Genomic DNA, 15,995 nt, shown 5'->3' on the forward strand with positions numbered 1-15,995 from the left:
GTGTTTGGCGGGCCTATCTGTATGGAAAGACATTTTCAAAAATGAAATACATAAAACCCCATTACAGATCAGCATTAACAGATAAACATTTGCAAACTAATTTGATGAGAGGCAATACAAATTTTGAACTCTAATTAAGCAAAATGTATTCCAAAAATAGAGAATCCTACTTTTCTCATTAGTAGACTTTTATTACCAAAAACTACTCAATTATTACTATTAGATTTTTAATTTCAACAATAAAATATTGTGGAAATTTGATTTTTCTTAGGTACCTCCATAATAACTTTGATTTTGCCTCTCGACCTGAAAAATCTAAAATATTTACCATCTGGTCCTATATATAAAAGGTTTGCCAACACCTGGTCTACCTAATTGATTCCATGGGGGCTTCCAGTTCAAAATGATATATTGCTCTTTATTCCCATATGTATCCTGTCCTAACTTCTCGCAAAAATCCCCTCAAATACATTAAAAAAAAAAAGAAAGACAAGATTTCACAATATCAAAGACTAAAACCGACAGGTAATCTAAGGCTTGGATCTGGGTGAAATTGATGTTAATTATGAGGCAGATGGTCCTAAATGGCTGGATTAAGAAAACTGCAATCATGGTTTACCTTGGTTTCATTTCCTCAAAAACAGTGACTGAAAAAGGTATGAAGCCACTTATTTAAGGCCCACACTCTATTCCCTAATGACCCACCACCATCTGTCTCCCAACTCACACTTTTGGTGCTTAAACCAACAAGAGATGGCAGTTTCTCTACCGTTGAAGGCTGCTCACCAGAATACCGATCACTACCCCCACCTCCACTCCATATCCTCTAGACTCTTCTATTTCCTATTTGTCTAGGCAGATAGATAAAACAAGTGGGCAGGAAACAGGACAGAGATTGGGAGGAAAAGGGAGGAGACCTAACATTTAAGGAAGTGCAGTCCCCATAACCACAGCCAGCTTCATGGGAGTGCAGGCACACAGGGCTCTGTGATAAGAAGGGCCTCTCACTTGGTTTAATGCTCTGCTGTTACCGTCTTGAAATTCTTTATATTTGAACAAGAGGCCCTGCATTCTCATTTTGCGTGTAATGAGATTTACAATTTCCTGCAAATTACCTAGCCAGACCTGCCCAAAACTTTAAGGAAAGGCCAGCTTCTTGAAATTCCCTGAGAGGACCCTGTGCTAGAAACTGTATTGTGATATGCATCACACTAGTAAATAAGCTTGCCTGGATAAAAACAAACATCAGTCTGTCTGACTTCTCATATCTAGAGTTTTAGAAATATTGGTGACCCCAAAATGTAACATATATCTGAGTCATCTTTCAGTAAAGATGTGAAAAAAAAAAAAAAAACCACTCTGCTTTTTAAGGGATCATGTAAGGTGAAGTTAGACTATGTGGACATTAATGTGCCCTCCAACTAAAGACTGGAGATAGAGATTTCACCACTACTTCCATAGACGGATGGTGAATCTGGAGGTAAACCATTCAATTGCTTGTGGACAGATACTGAGCCCACAGAAACCTTGTTTCATTTGAGAGTAAGGAGACTATATCAACACAGAGCTATGAGAGAAGCAGAGGAGCTAGAAAAATCAGAGGAATCAGAGGAAATGAGCACTCTTTTTCACCGTGATCCAGAAGAAAATTTCAGAAACCTGTTTTTTTGTTTTTTTTTTTTTAAGATTTTATTTAGGATTGCCTGGGTGGCTCAGCGGTTGAGCATCTGCCTTTGGCTCAGGTCATGATCCCGGGTCCCACATCAGGCTCCCTGCATGAAGCCTGCTCCTCCCTTATTTATTTATTTATTTATTTATTTATTTATTTATTTATTTGACTAAAATCTTGTTTTATTCATGAGAGACACACACAGAGAGAGGCAGAGACATAGGCAGAGGGAGAAGCAGGCTCCATGCAGGGAGCTTGATGCGGGACTCAATCCCGGGATCCCAGGATCACGACCTGAGCTGAAGGCAGATGCTCAACCTCTGAGCCACCAAGGCATCCCTTGTTGATATTCTTAAAGCTTCTTTAGATAAAAGAAGCAGAAGGAATGAATAGGTGGGACTGAGATGAAAATCCAATAAGATGAGATGGAAAGAGAGACAGACGGGGTAAGGAAAATGAGCAAGTACTCTAAGAAAGCAAAAACAAAATTAAAGTACACATGGAGACAGTAAAAAGGAAAATTTATTCAGCAGAAAATTAAATTTGGTGTCAAGAACAAAGCGGATGGTAAGAAATTGAGTGGAGTAGAAACAGAGATGGAAACAATGAGAGAAGATGAGAGCTGTTGAGAAAATGAAGAACCAACATATGAATAATTTGTGTTCCTAAAACGGGAACAAAGGCAAAGGGAAGAGATGTCATAAAAAGAAAAATAAAACAAACTTTCTTGTTTTGAAGAAAAGTGTATGTTGATTGAAAGAACCCACTGTGTTCTAGCCAAAGTCAATAAAAGGGGGCATACACCTGCACACATTATGGCAAAAGTTTTAAGCTACAATATTGTCTATAATTGTTCAGGCAATAAAATTAAATCAGATTGCCCAGATAATAACAACATCAGGGGGCACCTAGGTGGCTCAGTGCAATAAGCATCTGCTGTGGGCTCAGGTCACAATCTCGGGGTTCTAGGATGGAGCCATGCATCAGGCTTCCTGCTCAGTGGGGAAGCTGCTTTTCCCTCTCCCTCTGCACTTCTCCCTGCTTATACTCTCTCTCTCTCTCTCTCTCTCTCTCTCTCAAATAAATAAACAAAATCTTTTAAAACAAAAACAAGGGCAGCCCCGGTGGCTCAGTGGTTTAGCGCCGCCTTCAGCCTGGGGTGTGATCCTGGAAACCCTGGATCGAGTCCCATGTCGGGCTCCCTGCATGGAGCCTGCTTCTCCCTCTGCCTGTGTCTCAGCCTCTCTCTCTCCTCTCTGTGCTTCTCATGAATGAATAAATAAAATCTTAAAAAAATAAACATAAAAATAAAACAAAAACAAATGTCAATCTGTCTGATTTCTCATATCTAGAGTTAAGAGAGAAAAATTAGTGACCTCAAAATGTAATATATATGTGCGTTGTCTTTCCATAAAGATGTCAGAGAAACACTCTCTGTTTGTTAAGGGATCATAAAATATATCACATTCTTGAAAACATTGGTTTGTGGTATTTTCCAACCAACCAAGAAATGAAGTAAAACAAACAAACAAACAAACAAAAAAACCCGCTCAGGAATGGGGAGGTCACGCAGAGGAGCATTAGCATGGCAAAATAGAAGTGCATCTAAATAATTGTACCATATTGAATTATAAAACCAATTCTAAACCTCAATATTTTTTCTCAAATTAGGTACTGAGTTTTAAAAATAGTAATAAAAGTAGGGACACCTGGGGGGCACAGTTGGTTAAGCTTCAGACTCTTGGTTTTAGCTCAAGCTGTGATCTCAGGGTCATAAGATCAAGCCCCCTGTCAGCCTCCAAGCTCAGCATGGAGTTTGCTTGAGATTCTCTCTCCCTCTCCCTCTGCCCCTCCTAGTCGTTTTTGTCTCTCTGTAAAATAAAAAATAAATCTTTAAAAATAGTAAAGTATATAAAGCCAAAGCCCAAGTTAACATTTTCATGGGTTAGAATGGGGAATGAGGTAAAAATAAAGTGTGCTTAATTTTATCTCAAAAGTGTTATTCAAGGGGTGCCTGACTGGCTCAGTTGGAGGAGCCTGTGACTCTTGATCTAGGGGTTGTGAATTCAAACCCCAAATTGGGTGTAGAGATTACTAAAAACAAACAAACAAATAAGTAAATAGGTATAGAGGTTACTAAAAATAAACAAACAAACTTTTAAAAAGTATTCAAAATATGCCATTTCATTAAAAAAATATGGCATTTCACTCTGGACTCATCAGTTAGATAAAAATAAGCTAAAGAAAGCTTATTATATATCTATAGGTATGTGTCAGATAATATATTTACTATATCAATTGGGAAATAGAAAGGTATAGTAAAGTAAAAAGTTTCCCCTTCCTCCAGGTAGCTGCTTTCAACTAATAGAATAAAATACTTTTGAAAACAATAGAGAAGGGACGCCTGGGTCGCTTAGCAGTTGAGCATCTGCCTTTGGCTCAGGGCATGATCCCAGGGTCCTGGGATCAAGTCCCACATTGGGCTCCCTACAGGGACCCTGCTGCTTCTCCCTCTGCCTATGTCTCTGCCTCTCTCTCTGTATGTCTCTCATGAATAAATAAATAAAATCTAAAAAAAAGAGAAAACAATAGAGAAGACAAAAATGAGACTGAAAATAGAGAAAATGGAGGAGAAATGTTAATAAATAAGTCACGGAACAAAATGGCATAAAACCAAAGATTTCATAATTTAAAAATGTAAATCCCATTAAAAGATTTGGCTGAGTAAAAGAAATTATAGTATATTCCAGTTATAGGAGACATACCACTAAAAATGATATGTTACAAAGTAAAAAATAGGCAAAAACATATTAGACAAATGCAGACCAAAAAAGGGAGGGGGTAGAAGGGAAGGAGTTGGCAATATTAGAGTATCAAAGACAAAAGGCATTAACTAGGCAAAGAGAGTTAATTTTATATAGTTAAAGAGTACAAATAAAATTCTCACCGTGTTGACATTCAATGCCAGGCTATCAAATGTCATCTGAATATACAGATATATCAAAATATATAAAATATGTAGATCTTCCTTGGCTTATGATGGGATTACTTCCCAATAAACCCATTATAAGTTGAAAATACTGTAAATGGAAAATTGGGCAAAGTTATCTAACCAAAGCCTATTTTATAACAGTGAGTGTTGAATATCTTGTTTAATTTATTGAATACTGTACTGAAAGTGGAAAACAAAATGGTTGTTTGGGTGCAGAATGGTTGTTAAGTATATCAGCTGGTCATCATCGTGGTGACTTAGTGGCTGACTGGGAGCTGTAGCTCACTGCCACTATCCAGCATCATAAAAGGGTATTGTACCACCTATTGCTAGCCCAGGAAAAGACCAAAGTTCAAAATTCAAAGCATAGTTTCTACTAAATGCATACAGTTTTTGCACCATCATAAAGTCAAAAAATCATTCAAGTTGAACGAAGTAAGTAAGTAAGTTAGGGACGGTCTGTATAAAGAAAGACTACTAGACATTTTATTAGGGCTCTCCAGAGAAACAAAACCAATAGCATATAATATATACATACGTATATATATTTAGAGAAATAGATTTATTTTAAGGGATTGGCTCATGTCATTGTAGGGGCTGGCCAATCTGAAATTTATAAATCTGTAGAGGGGCCAACAGGCTAGACACTCAGATGAGAGTTGATACTGCTGCCTTGATCAAAGACTTGTAGGGCAGACCAGCAGCCTGAAAACTCAGGCAGAGTTTCTATGTTGTGGTCTTGAGGTGAAATTGCTTCTTCTTTGGGAAACCTCAGTCTTGGCTCTTCGGGCCTTCAACTGATTGGATGAGGCCCACCCACATAATGGCCCACCCATGTAATAATCTGCTTCACTTAAAGTCAACTGGCTATAAATTTTAATCACATCCACAAATACCTTTACAGCAACATCTAGACTAGTATTTGACCATAGCCTAGCCAAATTGACATAAAATTAACCATCAGAGAAATATAGGAAGAAATTGATATAAAAACAACAGCAGGGATCCCTGGGTGGCGCAGCGGTTTAGCGCCTGTCTTTGGCCCAGGGCGCGATCCTGGAGACCCAGGATCGAATCCCACATCGGGCTCCCGGGGCATGGAGCCTGCTTCTCCCTCTGCCTGTGTCTCTGCCTCTCTCTCTCTCTCTCTGTGTGACTATCATAAATAAATAAAAATTAAAAAAAAAAAAAACAACAGCAATACATGACTAGCATATCTCTTAGTCATTGGATATATCAAGCAGATCAAAAAATAAATATGAATATAGGAATATGAATACTATTAAGAATATACATAATATAGTTTGGGTTATATATAAACTATATACAAATATTATATATTTTATATTATAAATTATATAAATAGATGAGAATGATGGTAGCAATCCAAAAAAAAAGTAATGTTGGATCCATACCTCACACTTTGTACTAAGATATATTCCAGATGGATCAAATATTTAAATGTTTAAATTGAAACCATAACAGTACTAGAAGAACCATGGGAGGCATTTTTAGTATACTCTCAGAGTGTGCAAAACCTTTCTGAAGATGACAGAGTACCCAAAGCCACTGGAAAAAAAAAACTAATAAACTTGACTAGATAGAAATAATCTCTTTGTCTGGAAAATCCCTTCTAAGCAAAATCAAAAGACAAATGAAAAATTGGGGGAAATATTTGAAATTCTCTTCACTGACAAAATGCTTAATTTCTCTAATAAAGTTCTTACAAATCCATGAGAAAAAAAGACTAGTAATAAAACAATGATATGAACAGCCATTTCATAGAAAGATACATATGAATCTTCAAAGAATGAAAAGATGCTAAAACTTAGTCATAAGAGACAAGCAAATTAAAGGTAATCTGAGATACCATTTTCACTGGTCAGAATGGCAAAGATAGAAAAGACACACTGCGCTATTGATTCTGCGGGGAAATATGCACTTTCATACATTGCTGGTAGGTATTGCTAACATCCATAGGAATTAATCTGGCAATGTTTATCAAAATTTCAAATTATGAAATTAGACTCTGTGAGATAATAGAAAATATATATTGGTCTTTGCCCCCCCTCCCACTCCCCTTCCTGGAACAGAGCTTCTAAAACCCTTATAATTTCCTAAGTGATTAGAGCACTAGGACCATCTCTTGTTCTAAAATTTGACATGGGACTCCTTAAACCCTTGTAAATTCCTAAGCGATAAGAACACTAGAACCATCTTTTGTTCTAAAGATGACTCTAGGTGAGTCCTGGATTGGGGCTGGTGATCAGAAAGACCAAGCCACGATTAGAAGCCTGGGATTTTCAGCCTTGCCCTCTCCCATTTCTCCAGATAAGGAAGAGGGCTGGAAACAGACTTAATGATCAATCATGCCTACATGAGGAAGCTTCCATAAAAATCCCAGTAGCATGGGGTTCAGGGAGCTTGCAGGTGGGTGAACACATCCACATACTAGGAGAATGATGCACCTCAACTCCACAGGGACAGAAACTCCTGTGCTCGAGACCCTCCTAGACCTTGCCCCATGTATCTCTTCGTCTGACTGTTGAGCTGTATCCTTTATCATGTCCTTTAATAAACTGACAAATGCAAGCAAGCACTTCCCTGAGTTCTGTGAGTCGCTCTGGCAACTTAATCGAACCTGAGGAAGGGGTCGTGGAAACCTCTGATTTGTAGCCACAACTTCTGTGGGTAACCTGGGGACCTACCACTTGAAGTTGGCATCTAAGGTGAGGAAGGGGTCAGTCTTGAGGGACTGAGTCCTTAACCTGTGGGATCTGACGCCATCTCCAGGTAGATGGTGTCAGAATCGAGTTAGGTTTTAGGACGTCTACCTGGTGTCACAGAGAATTGCTTGGTGTGGGGAAAAATCTCTACACATTTAGTGACCAGAAGTGTCAGAAGTGAAGTTCTATGTGATGTGGTAGGTGGCATAAGTAGTAAAGGAGACACACAGGTGGAAAAATAGGTTTCTCTGAACACAAACCCACTATTTCCATTTCTAATAATATCCAATGAATATATTTGCACATTAATAAAATAATTTACATATACAAACTTAACTACCTTTACCACAGAATTATTTGTAATAGCAAATAACATATACTATTACACAAAAAGAGACAAAATAGACAACAGTGAGTAGAGTACGCTACTTGTTGAAAAATGAGAAGAAAAAACCATATAATTCTTTTACAGATGCATAAAGTAATATCTCAGGATACAGGAGAGGGGCACATGGGTGGCTCAGTCAGTTAAGCATATGACCCTTGATCTCAGATCAGGTCATGATCTCAGGGTCATGAGTACAAAGCCTGCATTGGGCTTTATGCTGGCGTGGAGCCTACTTAAAAAAAGGATACAGGAGAAGCTAATATTACTGACTGCCTCTGGGGAGAGAAACTGGTTGGCTAGAGGACAGAGGCGAAGAGACATTTCACTCTATGTACCCTTCTGTGCCCTTTGAATGCAGAATCACAAGTATATTCCCTATTCAAATATGAAAACATTTTAAGAAAATATGATAAAACATTTAAACTTGGAATCCTACCAGTAGATAGTGCATGTTTCACTGTTCCAGAAACAGCTAATGGGAAAATCTCCATTCTGTAAAGCAAAAATTATAAAGACCATATTCTTTGATTCACCATACAATAAAGCTAGATGTGAATGCAAACACTCACTGTCCCCAACACAGGTCCCAGTGCTGCCTAAACTTGGAGCCTCCAGAATTCAATCAAAATTATCACAGAGGCCTTCTAATTTAGTCAAATCCCAGGCTGGTTTATTTCCTTTATTTCCTCACCATAGAGGCTATTGAAGAAAGAAGCCAATTGTGAGTCCAGATAACAACACCATTGAGCCCTATTTCAGAACGTCTTCTTAAATATACTTTAGGGGGACACCTGGATGGCTCAGCGGTTAAGTGTCTGCCTTCGGCTCAGGTCGGGATCCCTGAGATCTTGATGAGTCCCATATCAGGATCCCGGCATGGAGCCGGCTTCTCCCTCTGTCTATGTCTCTGCCTCTCTGTCTCTCATGAATAAATTTAAATATATATATATATATATATATATATATATATATATATATATATACTTTGTGAACACAACTATGTGACCTTCATCTATCTATCTGGATGGGGAGGACCGGCCTGGGAGCCTGGCTTAGGCACCAAAAGATTATCATAAAACTCATGTTTTCACTGCTTCATCTCCCCTTATCAGGCCATTCCATTCCCAAAAGGTGATCAAAAGGTCACCTCCTGACCTGCCTATATCTCATTAACCAGGGAATAGTGAAAATGTATGAGAAGGAGACCCTGAAATAACTGGAGATGGGCTCTCAAATGCCCACAGGTAAACAAAGCCCTCTTATTGGATATCTTTGTCTCTTTACCTTCACAGTGTAGATCAGAATAGGTAATCATGTGATGTCACATTGGTTAAAAAACAGATACGATGCTAAATGTTTTTGCTGGCAAAAACTGTTTTAAAAAATTGAATTGCAAAGAATTGCCTGAGTGGGTATATGGATGTGTATCTGTATGTATATATATACTACATTACCATTTTTAAACATTATGAGCCTTTGGAATCAAGATATGCAAACTCCAAAAGTATGTTTAATACTTTACTAATCAAATAGCAGACATTCTGAGTAGGTGATCTTTTATTTGAGTGTTTATATATGTGGAAACATACAATGTGCGTTCTGTTTTTGCCTTTTCAATTCTCCAGTACCTGGTTAAATAGTTCATTATATTAGATTTTTCTCTGGTAAAATAACCATTGCGGGCTCTGTTCTTATGACTCAACCTTGGCTAGATACAGAAGAAAACTAATTCCAATCAAAATCCAAATGGAAAAAATTTTTAAACCTGTCACAACTATTAAAATGGTTCATCCAGAAGACAGAAAGACTCCAACAACAACAAAAAGGCCTTTGAAGAAGTATAAACGTGGGGCTAGGGAGAGATGTCATTGCCCTACCAAATGTTCCTGCCTGTTCTAAAGCTGCATCAATTTTAAGGAATGTGAAGCTGGCACAGGAAAAGAGACAATGTGACAAACCAGAAGGAGCAAAAGCAGACACAAATATTTATGGGAGTTTTGTAATATCTCACAATTTAAAAAATTTAAATAACCTCAACATATACCATACACCAAAATTAGTTTGGGATAGACTTAAAAGTTACATGTTCCCCTGTGTTTTAACACTTGGTTGAAGGCAAGAATCTTTAATGGATGTTAGTATCATGGGATGAAAAAATAGGATATTCACATGATGGGAATTACCAGATTACTCACTGGTTTTAAAGTCAGGTATCTGGTGGTCAAGACCTTAACTAAGTGATGATCAAACTTAGCATCACTGCTAATGTGACAAAGAGACACCTGTGTCTCCTGCTGTGATGCAACATGACATCACTTCTGAACTACTATAGCAAAAAATACTTAACCCAAACCTAATCAAACCTCTAGACCTAACTTCAAGTTTAAAGAAGATGAGGATGATAAAGGAACATGTTAAACAGTAGATGAGGAAATAATTGGACAAAGCCAGAGTGCTGGACATAATACACAGAATTGTTCTTGACTCATCAAAAAGACCATGTCAGAGGGAAAAAAGAGCCAAGGCACTGTCAGATTAAAAGAAATACAATAATAAGATACAATGTGTAACCTAGATTGGATTGTTTGGGAAAGAAAAATGTAAAAGACATTTGGGGCATACCTAGGAAAATTTAAATATGAACTGAGTATTAGGGAATTATTATAAATTAATTGGCTTAGATTTGATGATATTGTGACTATGTAAGAGGGTGCCCTTATTCTTAGATGATATATTTTGAAATATTTAAGGGCTATATGTCAAGATATCAGCAACTTACTTTCAGGTAGGTCCAAAAAAGAAAATATTATATTGAAAGAGAAAGAAAGCAAATATGACAAAAGGCTAGCCTAAGTGGAGCAAATGTGGATGCTCATTATACTATTCGTTCAACTCTCTGGATGTTTGAAATTTTTCAAATTAAAAAAAATTGAGAGAGAGGGTTGAAAAGTAAAAGAAAAAACATAATCAGAAGAAAATAATAGTTAACATTTTTGTGGTTATGCCATGGAGGAAACCTCAAATATTATTTGGAAGCAAAAGGTATTCAGGGGCAGCTGTGTGGCTCAGTCAGTTAGGTGACTGACTCTTTTTTTTTTTTTTTTTTTTTTTTTTAGGTGACTGACTCTTGATTTCAGCTCTCCAGATCCTGAAATCAGGCTTCTCACTCAGCTGGGAGTCTGCTTGAGTATTCTCTCTCACTCTCCCTCTCCCTCTGCCCCTCCCCCTGCTCTCTCTCTCTCTCTCAAGTAAATAAATCTTTTTTTTTTTAAAGCAAAAGCCCTTCAGTTAAAGACTCATGGATTTAACTACATACAAATTTATTTATTTATTTATTTATTTATTTATTTATTTATTTATTTTTACATACAAATTTAAACTTTTGAATCCCAAATAAGCACCATAAACAAAGGGCACATGATACATGCAACGTATTTGACAAGAAAAGTTGAATATTCTTGTTCTGTATTCCGGTTCTTACAATTGAAAAAAAAAGTAAAAAAAAAAAATTTATACTCGGATAGAAAACTATGAGCATGAATGTTTAATTCAAAAAAGGACAAAAAGGAGAAGATACAGAATACCCTAGTGTTAACAACTACTTGGTGGATGTTCCTTAGCATTCATTGGAGTAGTCTGAGATGCTTGTTAAAAATGCAACTTTCTGAGGCTGCCTGGGTGGCTCAGTTGGTTAAACTTCTGACTCTTGATCTCAGCTCAAGTCTTGATCGTAGGGTCATGAGTTCAAATCCCACATTGGGCTCCAAAAAAAAAAATGCAGTTTCCTGGACCTTACCTATTACCTAGTGAACCCAAATCTGTGGTGGTGAGGCCCAGCATCTATATAATTAAAAGTCCCTGGGAGATTTGTATGTACACTATTTGAGAATCAAGGGCATGAATTGAAACTTTTCTTCTTTCAATCTACTTACCTTTGTCTCAAAAGAAATGCAAGGAAACGGAGCCCAGTTTGAATAGCACTTCACTCCTGGGCTGTGCATTCTCTTAGGCAAATTCCTTAACCTCCTGGAGGTTTCTCATCAGTATGTTGTAGGTGACAACCACATTGAAGGGCTCATGTAAGGACTAGAGACACTGTGAAGTGCCTGGTCCAGTGCTTGGCATATAATAACTTCCTAATAAAAGATGGTTATTGTTATTTTCACTATTTTGCTATAACTTTTAAACAGCTACAATTCTTTTTTTCCAGGGTACATGATCCTTTTCTTCTGCGTCACAGAACTTTATGCATACTTGCCAAAAAATGGGCAACAATCCTGTTTTTTTCTTGTTGTTTTTTAACAATCCTGTTATAAATTAACTAGTATTCTCCTCCCCACCAAATCTGTTGAAGTCCTAACACCCAGAACCTCAGAATGTGACCTTCTTTGGAAACAGGGTCACATTGCAGATACAACTAGTTGAGATGCAATCATACTGGAGTAGATTGAACCCCCTAATACGACTGGTGTCTTTATAAGAAGAGGGAAATCTGGGCACAGAAGTACCAGATGGAAGATGGTTGTGACGACATGTTATAGAAAACTGCCATGTGACCACAGCAATGCATCTACAAGCCATGGGATGCCAAGGATTGCCAGCAACCACCAGAAACTGGCAAGAGGCAGGGAAGGATTTTCACCTACAGGTTTCAAAGGGATGATGGCCCTGCTGAGACTCTAATTTGGGAATTCTGGCCTCCAAGACTGTGAGACAATTAATTCCTGTTGTTTTCAGCCATCCAGGTTTTGGTATTTTGTTATGGAAGCCCCTAGGAAACTAATACAGACGCAAAAATCCTTCGGTGGATGGACATAAAACAAACTGTGGTACATCTATACAATACAACATGAGCGAATCACAAAGACATTATGCTGAGTGAAAGAAGCAGTCCCCAGAAGTGATATCCTGTATGGTTCCATTTACGTAACATTCTGTTCAAGGCAAATCTACAAGGGCTGAGAACAAACAGCTCAGCGACTGCCAGCATTGGGGTGTGGCTAGAGTTTGACTACAAAGGGGAAGCGTGAGGGAAATTTTTGGAGTCACAGAACTGCTCTGTGTCCTGATTGTGGCTTTGGTTACATGAACCTATGTAGGCGTTAACACTCATAGAACTGTATGTCTAAAGAGAGTTAATTTTATGGTCTGTTAATTTGGGTATTAAAAAAAAGAAAACACACACACACACACACACACACACACACATGCCCAAATAAATATCTTTTTAAAAACCTAACATGAAATTTCCCATCTGGGTTTCTGCCAGAAAGGCTGCTTTGTGAAGGCTCTGTTACACAGGCCCTTGTGTTCTGTGAGCCTGTTCTTCCATCTGTAGAAGGAAGGAATCCATCTAGAACAGGGGTTTTCATAGCACCGCACACCCCCCGCCCCCGAAATGTGTCCCTGGGCACTCCTTCTGTGGAAGTAGGGGTGAGGATGAGTTTGGAGAGAAACGGCTTTTGAAAGCCACTGGGCTCTGGACTCCCACATGCACATCTGTCAACTGGAATATTTGTGCTTTTGTCTTATACATTGTCTAAAATCCTCTGGATTAGCCCAGCTGCTCCCAAGCTGGAGCCGGGTACCTGGGGAATTTGTACAATCCTGGATCCCAGGGCCTGCTCTGGGGCTCACTCATTTGACCCTTTGGCAAGGTCCCCCATGGACCTTGGTGGGTTCTGGGACGCTGGCTCTAATGGCTAGCAATTCTAACCAAGGCCTTGGAGGGGGAGGGTGCTGCAATTGAATTTCTCCTTCCAGCAGGGCTGAAGAATATCATTAATAACAAGAGCTGCCCTCTATATGAAGCATTAAACCCTTCATGTGCTAGGGTTCCTGCTAAGGAATCTCATCCCCCACAACCACCCTGTGAGAGTGAGGTTGTCACTGCTTTCACAGGTGAGGCAACAGAGGCTTTGAGGCCCCTAGGTCATAGTGGGAGGAGGTGTCAGAGGTGACAGGACTATGTCCCTGGCCGGCGTGCAGCTCCAGCCTTCCAAGTCAAGACCCATGAGAGGAACCCTTGAGGCCTGGTTGTCAGGCCTGTGCTCTCTCCCAGCACATGCCCCAGAGAAGAGGATATGATGTCCCTTTTCACAAAGGCTGGTGGAGGTCACCAAGGGTGCCTTGAGACCTTGCCATATAGTACAGCACTCGAAAAAAATCATTTGAATTTTATAGAGTGGAATGGGGTTTTGGAAAATGAGTTTCTTTTTTTTTTGTATATTTTTTATTGGAGTTTGATTTGCCCACATCTAGTATAACACCCGGTGCTCATCCCGTCAAGTGCTCCCCTCAGAGCCCGTCACCCGGTCACCCCATCCCTCCACCCACCTCCCCTTCCACTACCCCTTGTTTGTTTCCCAGAGTTAGGAGTCTCTCATGTTCTGTCACCCTCTCTGATATTTCCCACTCATTTTCTCTCCTTTCCCCTTTATTCCCTTTCAGTAGGTTTTATATTCCCCGAATGAATGAGACCATATAGTGTTTGTCCTCCTCCGATTGAGTTACTTCACTCAGCATAATACCCTCCAGTTCCCTGCACATCAAGCAAATGGGTGTGTTTCTAATGGCTGAGGAATATTCCATTGTATACATAGACCACAGCCTCTTTATCCAGTCATCTGTTGATGGACACCGAGGCTCTTCCACAGTTTGGCTATTGTGGACACTGCTGCTATAAACATCGGGGTGCAGGTGTCTCGGTTGGAAAATGAATTTCCATGCAAATCCAATCTAGAAACCCAGAGTTGGGCCACTGCTGTTGAAGGTAGGGGCAGGGGTGGCTTGAGGCTCCCCTAGGGCTCCCAGAATACCCCAGTTGAAGGCCACTCACCAGAGGTTGGCACTATGAGAAATCCAGGCCATGCCATGATGCTAAGGCTCTGACTTTGGGTTGTGAAGAGCCAGGTGGATCCCTCAGGAGGGCTGGGCGGGACTGAGGCCTGGGTTATTCAGCCTAGGGCAGGGCCCAGGATACATGTCCATCCGAGGTGGGCACCACCTTCAGCCCCCCACCCCCACCCCATCCCCCTCCTCTCTGGCCGGGCTGGGGCAGCCATGACCCGCCGCTCAGGGGATAAGAAACACCGTCACCGTTACATCTAATGAATTTTATTCTTTAAAGATAAAACTCACTAAGCTCAAAAGTCCAACTGCCCCCCTTTTCTTTTTCTGCTCGCCCTTCTAAAGGCATCTAGTTTTCTTTGCCAACAAAACTTTAACGTTCGGGTTCGGTGTTGGTGTAGGATCTTCAGCGGGTGTCGGGCGCTGTTCACATCGGCATCATCAAGCGGATCTCTTTCTCGTAGACGTCGGGGATCACGCCTACTGGGGAGTTGATCATGTGCACGGTGTTCTTGCTGAACAGCTTGAACTCGTACTGGATGAGTTGTTCCCAAAAGCCGTTGTTGGGTCTGATGATGGGGCGGCACGACTTGGCCCACGCGTGGGCGTCCAGCAGCGACATGGCGTGGTACTTCATGAGGTAGGCCAGGCAGAGCGCGGCCGAGCGGCTCACCCCAGCAGCGCAGTGCAGCAGCGTGCGGCCCTGCTGCATCTCCACGCCGTGGATGTGATCAGCAATCGGGTCGAAGAAGTCGTAGAGTCGTGAGCTCGGAGCATCGGCCACGGGCACCTGTACGTATTGGATGTCTTCATAAAAGGTGTTGACCACTTCCACGGAGACGTTGATGACCGTGGTGATGTGGTTGCTGGACAGCATGAGTTTGTTGTTCGCCGCTACACCGTTGCTGATGTACAGGCTGCTGGTGATCTGGGAGAGGCCATGGATCGACGGCTGCCGGACAGCCTGAGCCGGGAGGAGGCACGGAGGTGTTGTCATCAAGGTGGTGGCCAGCGGTCTTTTTCTCCGGAACGGTTCAGGGCACCGCTCTCGCGGGCGAGTTGTGAAGGTGGCAGCTCTGTGAAGTCTCAAGCGAGGGTCTGGGGTACAGAAGACCAGTCACTGGCCACCACCCCCTCCCCGCCCCCAGGCGTCACAATCCCCCTATTGCCCAGCCCACTTGGTTTCCATGGCAGGGGCAACTTGCCACAGGGAGGATTTGGCCACCAAGCCAGGTCTTCAGAGAAACCCCAGATCTCCTTTTATCTCTCTTCACAGTCGTTCATTTTCTAAGCCCTAATTCTTATCTGCTCGACATTTTAAAACATTTTATTACAAGATATCTAGTGTGTGCTTCAATTGTTGGATCACAC

At 40.5% G+C, this 15,995-nt stretch overlaps 1 protein-coding gene across 1 annotated transcript; it reads right to left on the bottom strand.

Annotated features, from left to right (window-relative positions):
- Positions 1-14,875: 14,875 nt before the first annotated feature.
- Positions 14,876-15,765, bottom strand: DUSP21 (dual specificity phosphatase 21). Its single transcript, XM_077888014.1, has one exon. It carries the CDS (start codon positions 15,619-15,621, stop codon positions 15,052-15,054), a length of 570 nt encoding a protein of 189 aa, XP_077744140.1. The 5' UTR covers positions 15,622-15,765; the 3' UTR covers positions 14,876-15,051.
- Between the last annotated feature and the right edge of the window lie 230 nt (positions 15,766-15,995).

This window comes from Canis aureus, chromosome X, assembly GCF_053574225.1.
Source record: "Canis aureus isolate CA01 chromosome X, VMU_Caureus_v.1.0, whole genome shotgun sequence".
Classification (NCBI taxonomy): Eukaryota; Metazoa; Chordata; class Mammalia; order Carnivora; family Canidae; genus Canis; species Canis aureus.

Excerpts from the sequence above, each read along its gene's own strand:
- DUSP21 (XM_077888014.1), bottom strand. The coding sequence starts at position 15,621 with ATGACAACACCTCCGTGCCTCCTCCCGGCTCAGGCTGTCCGGCAGCCG.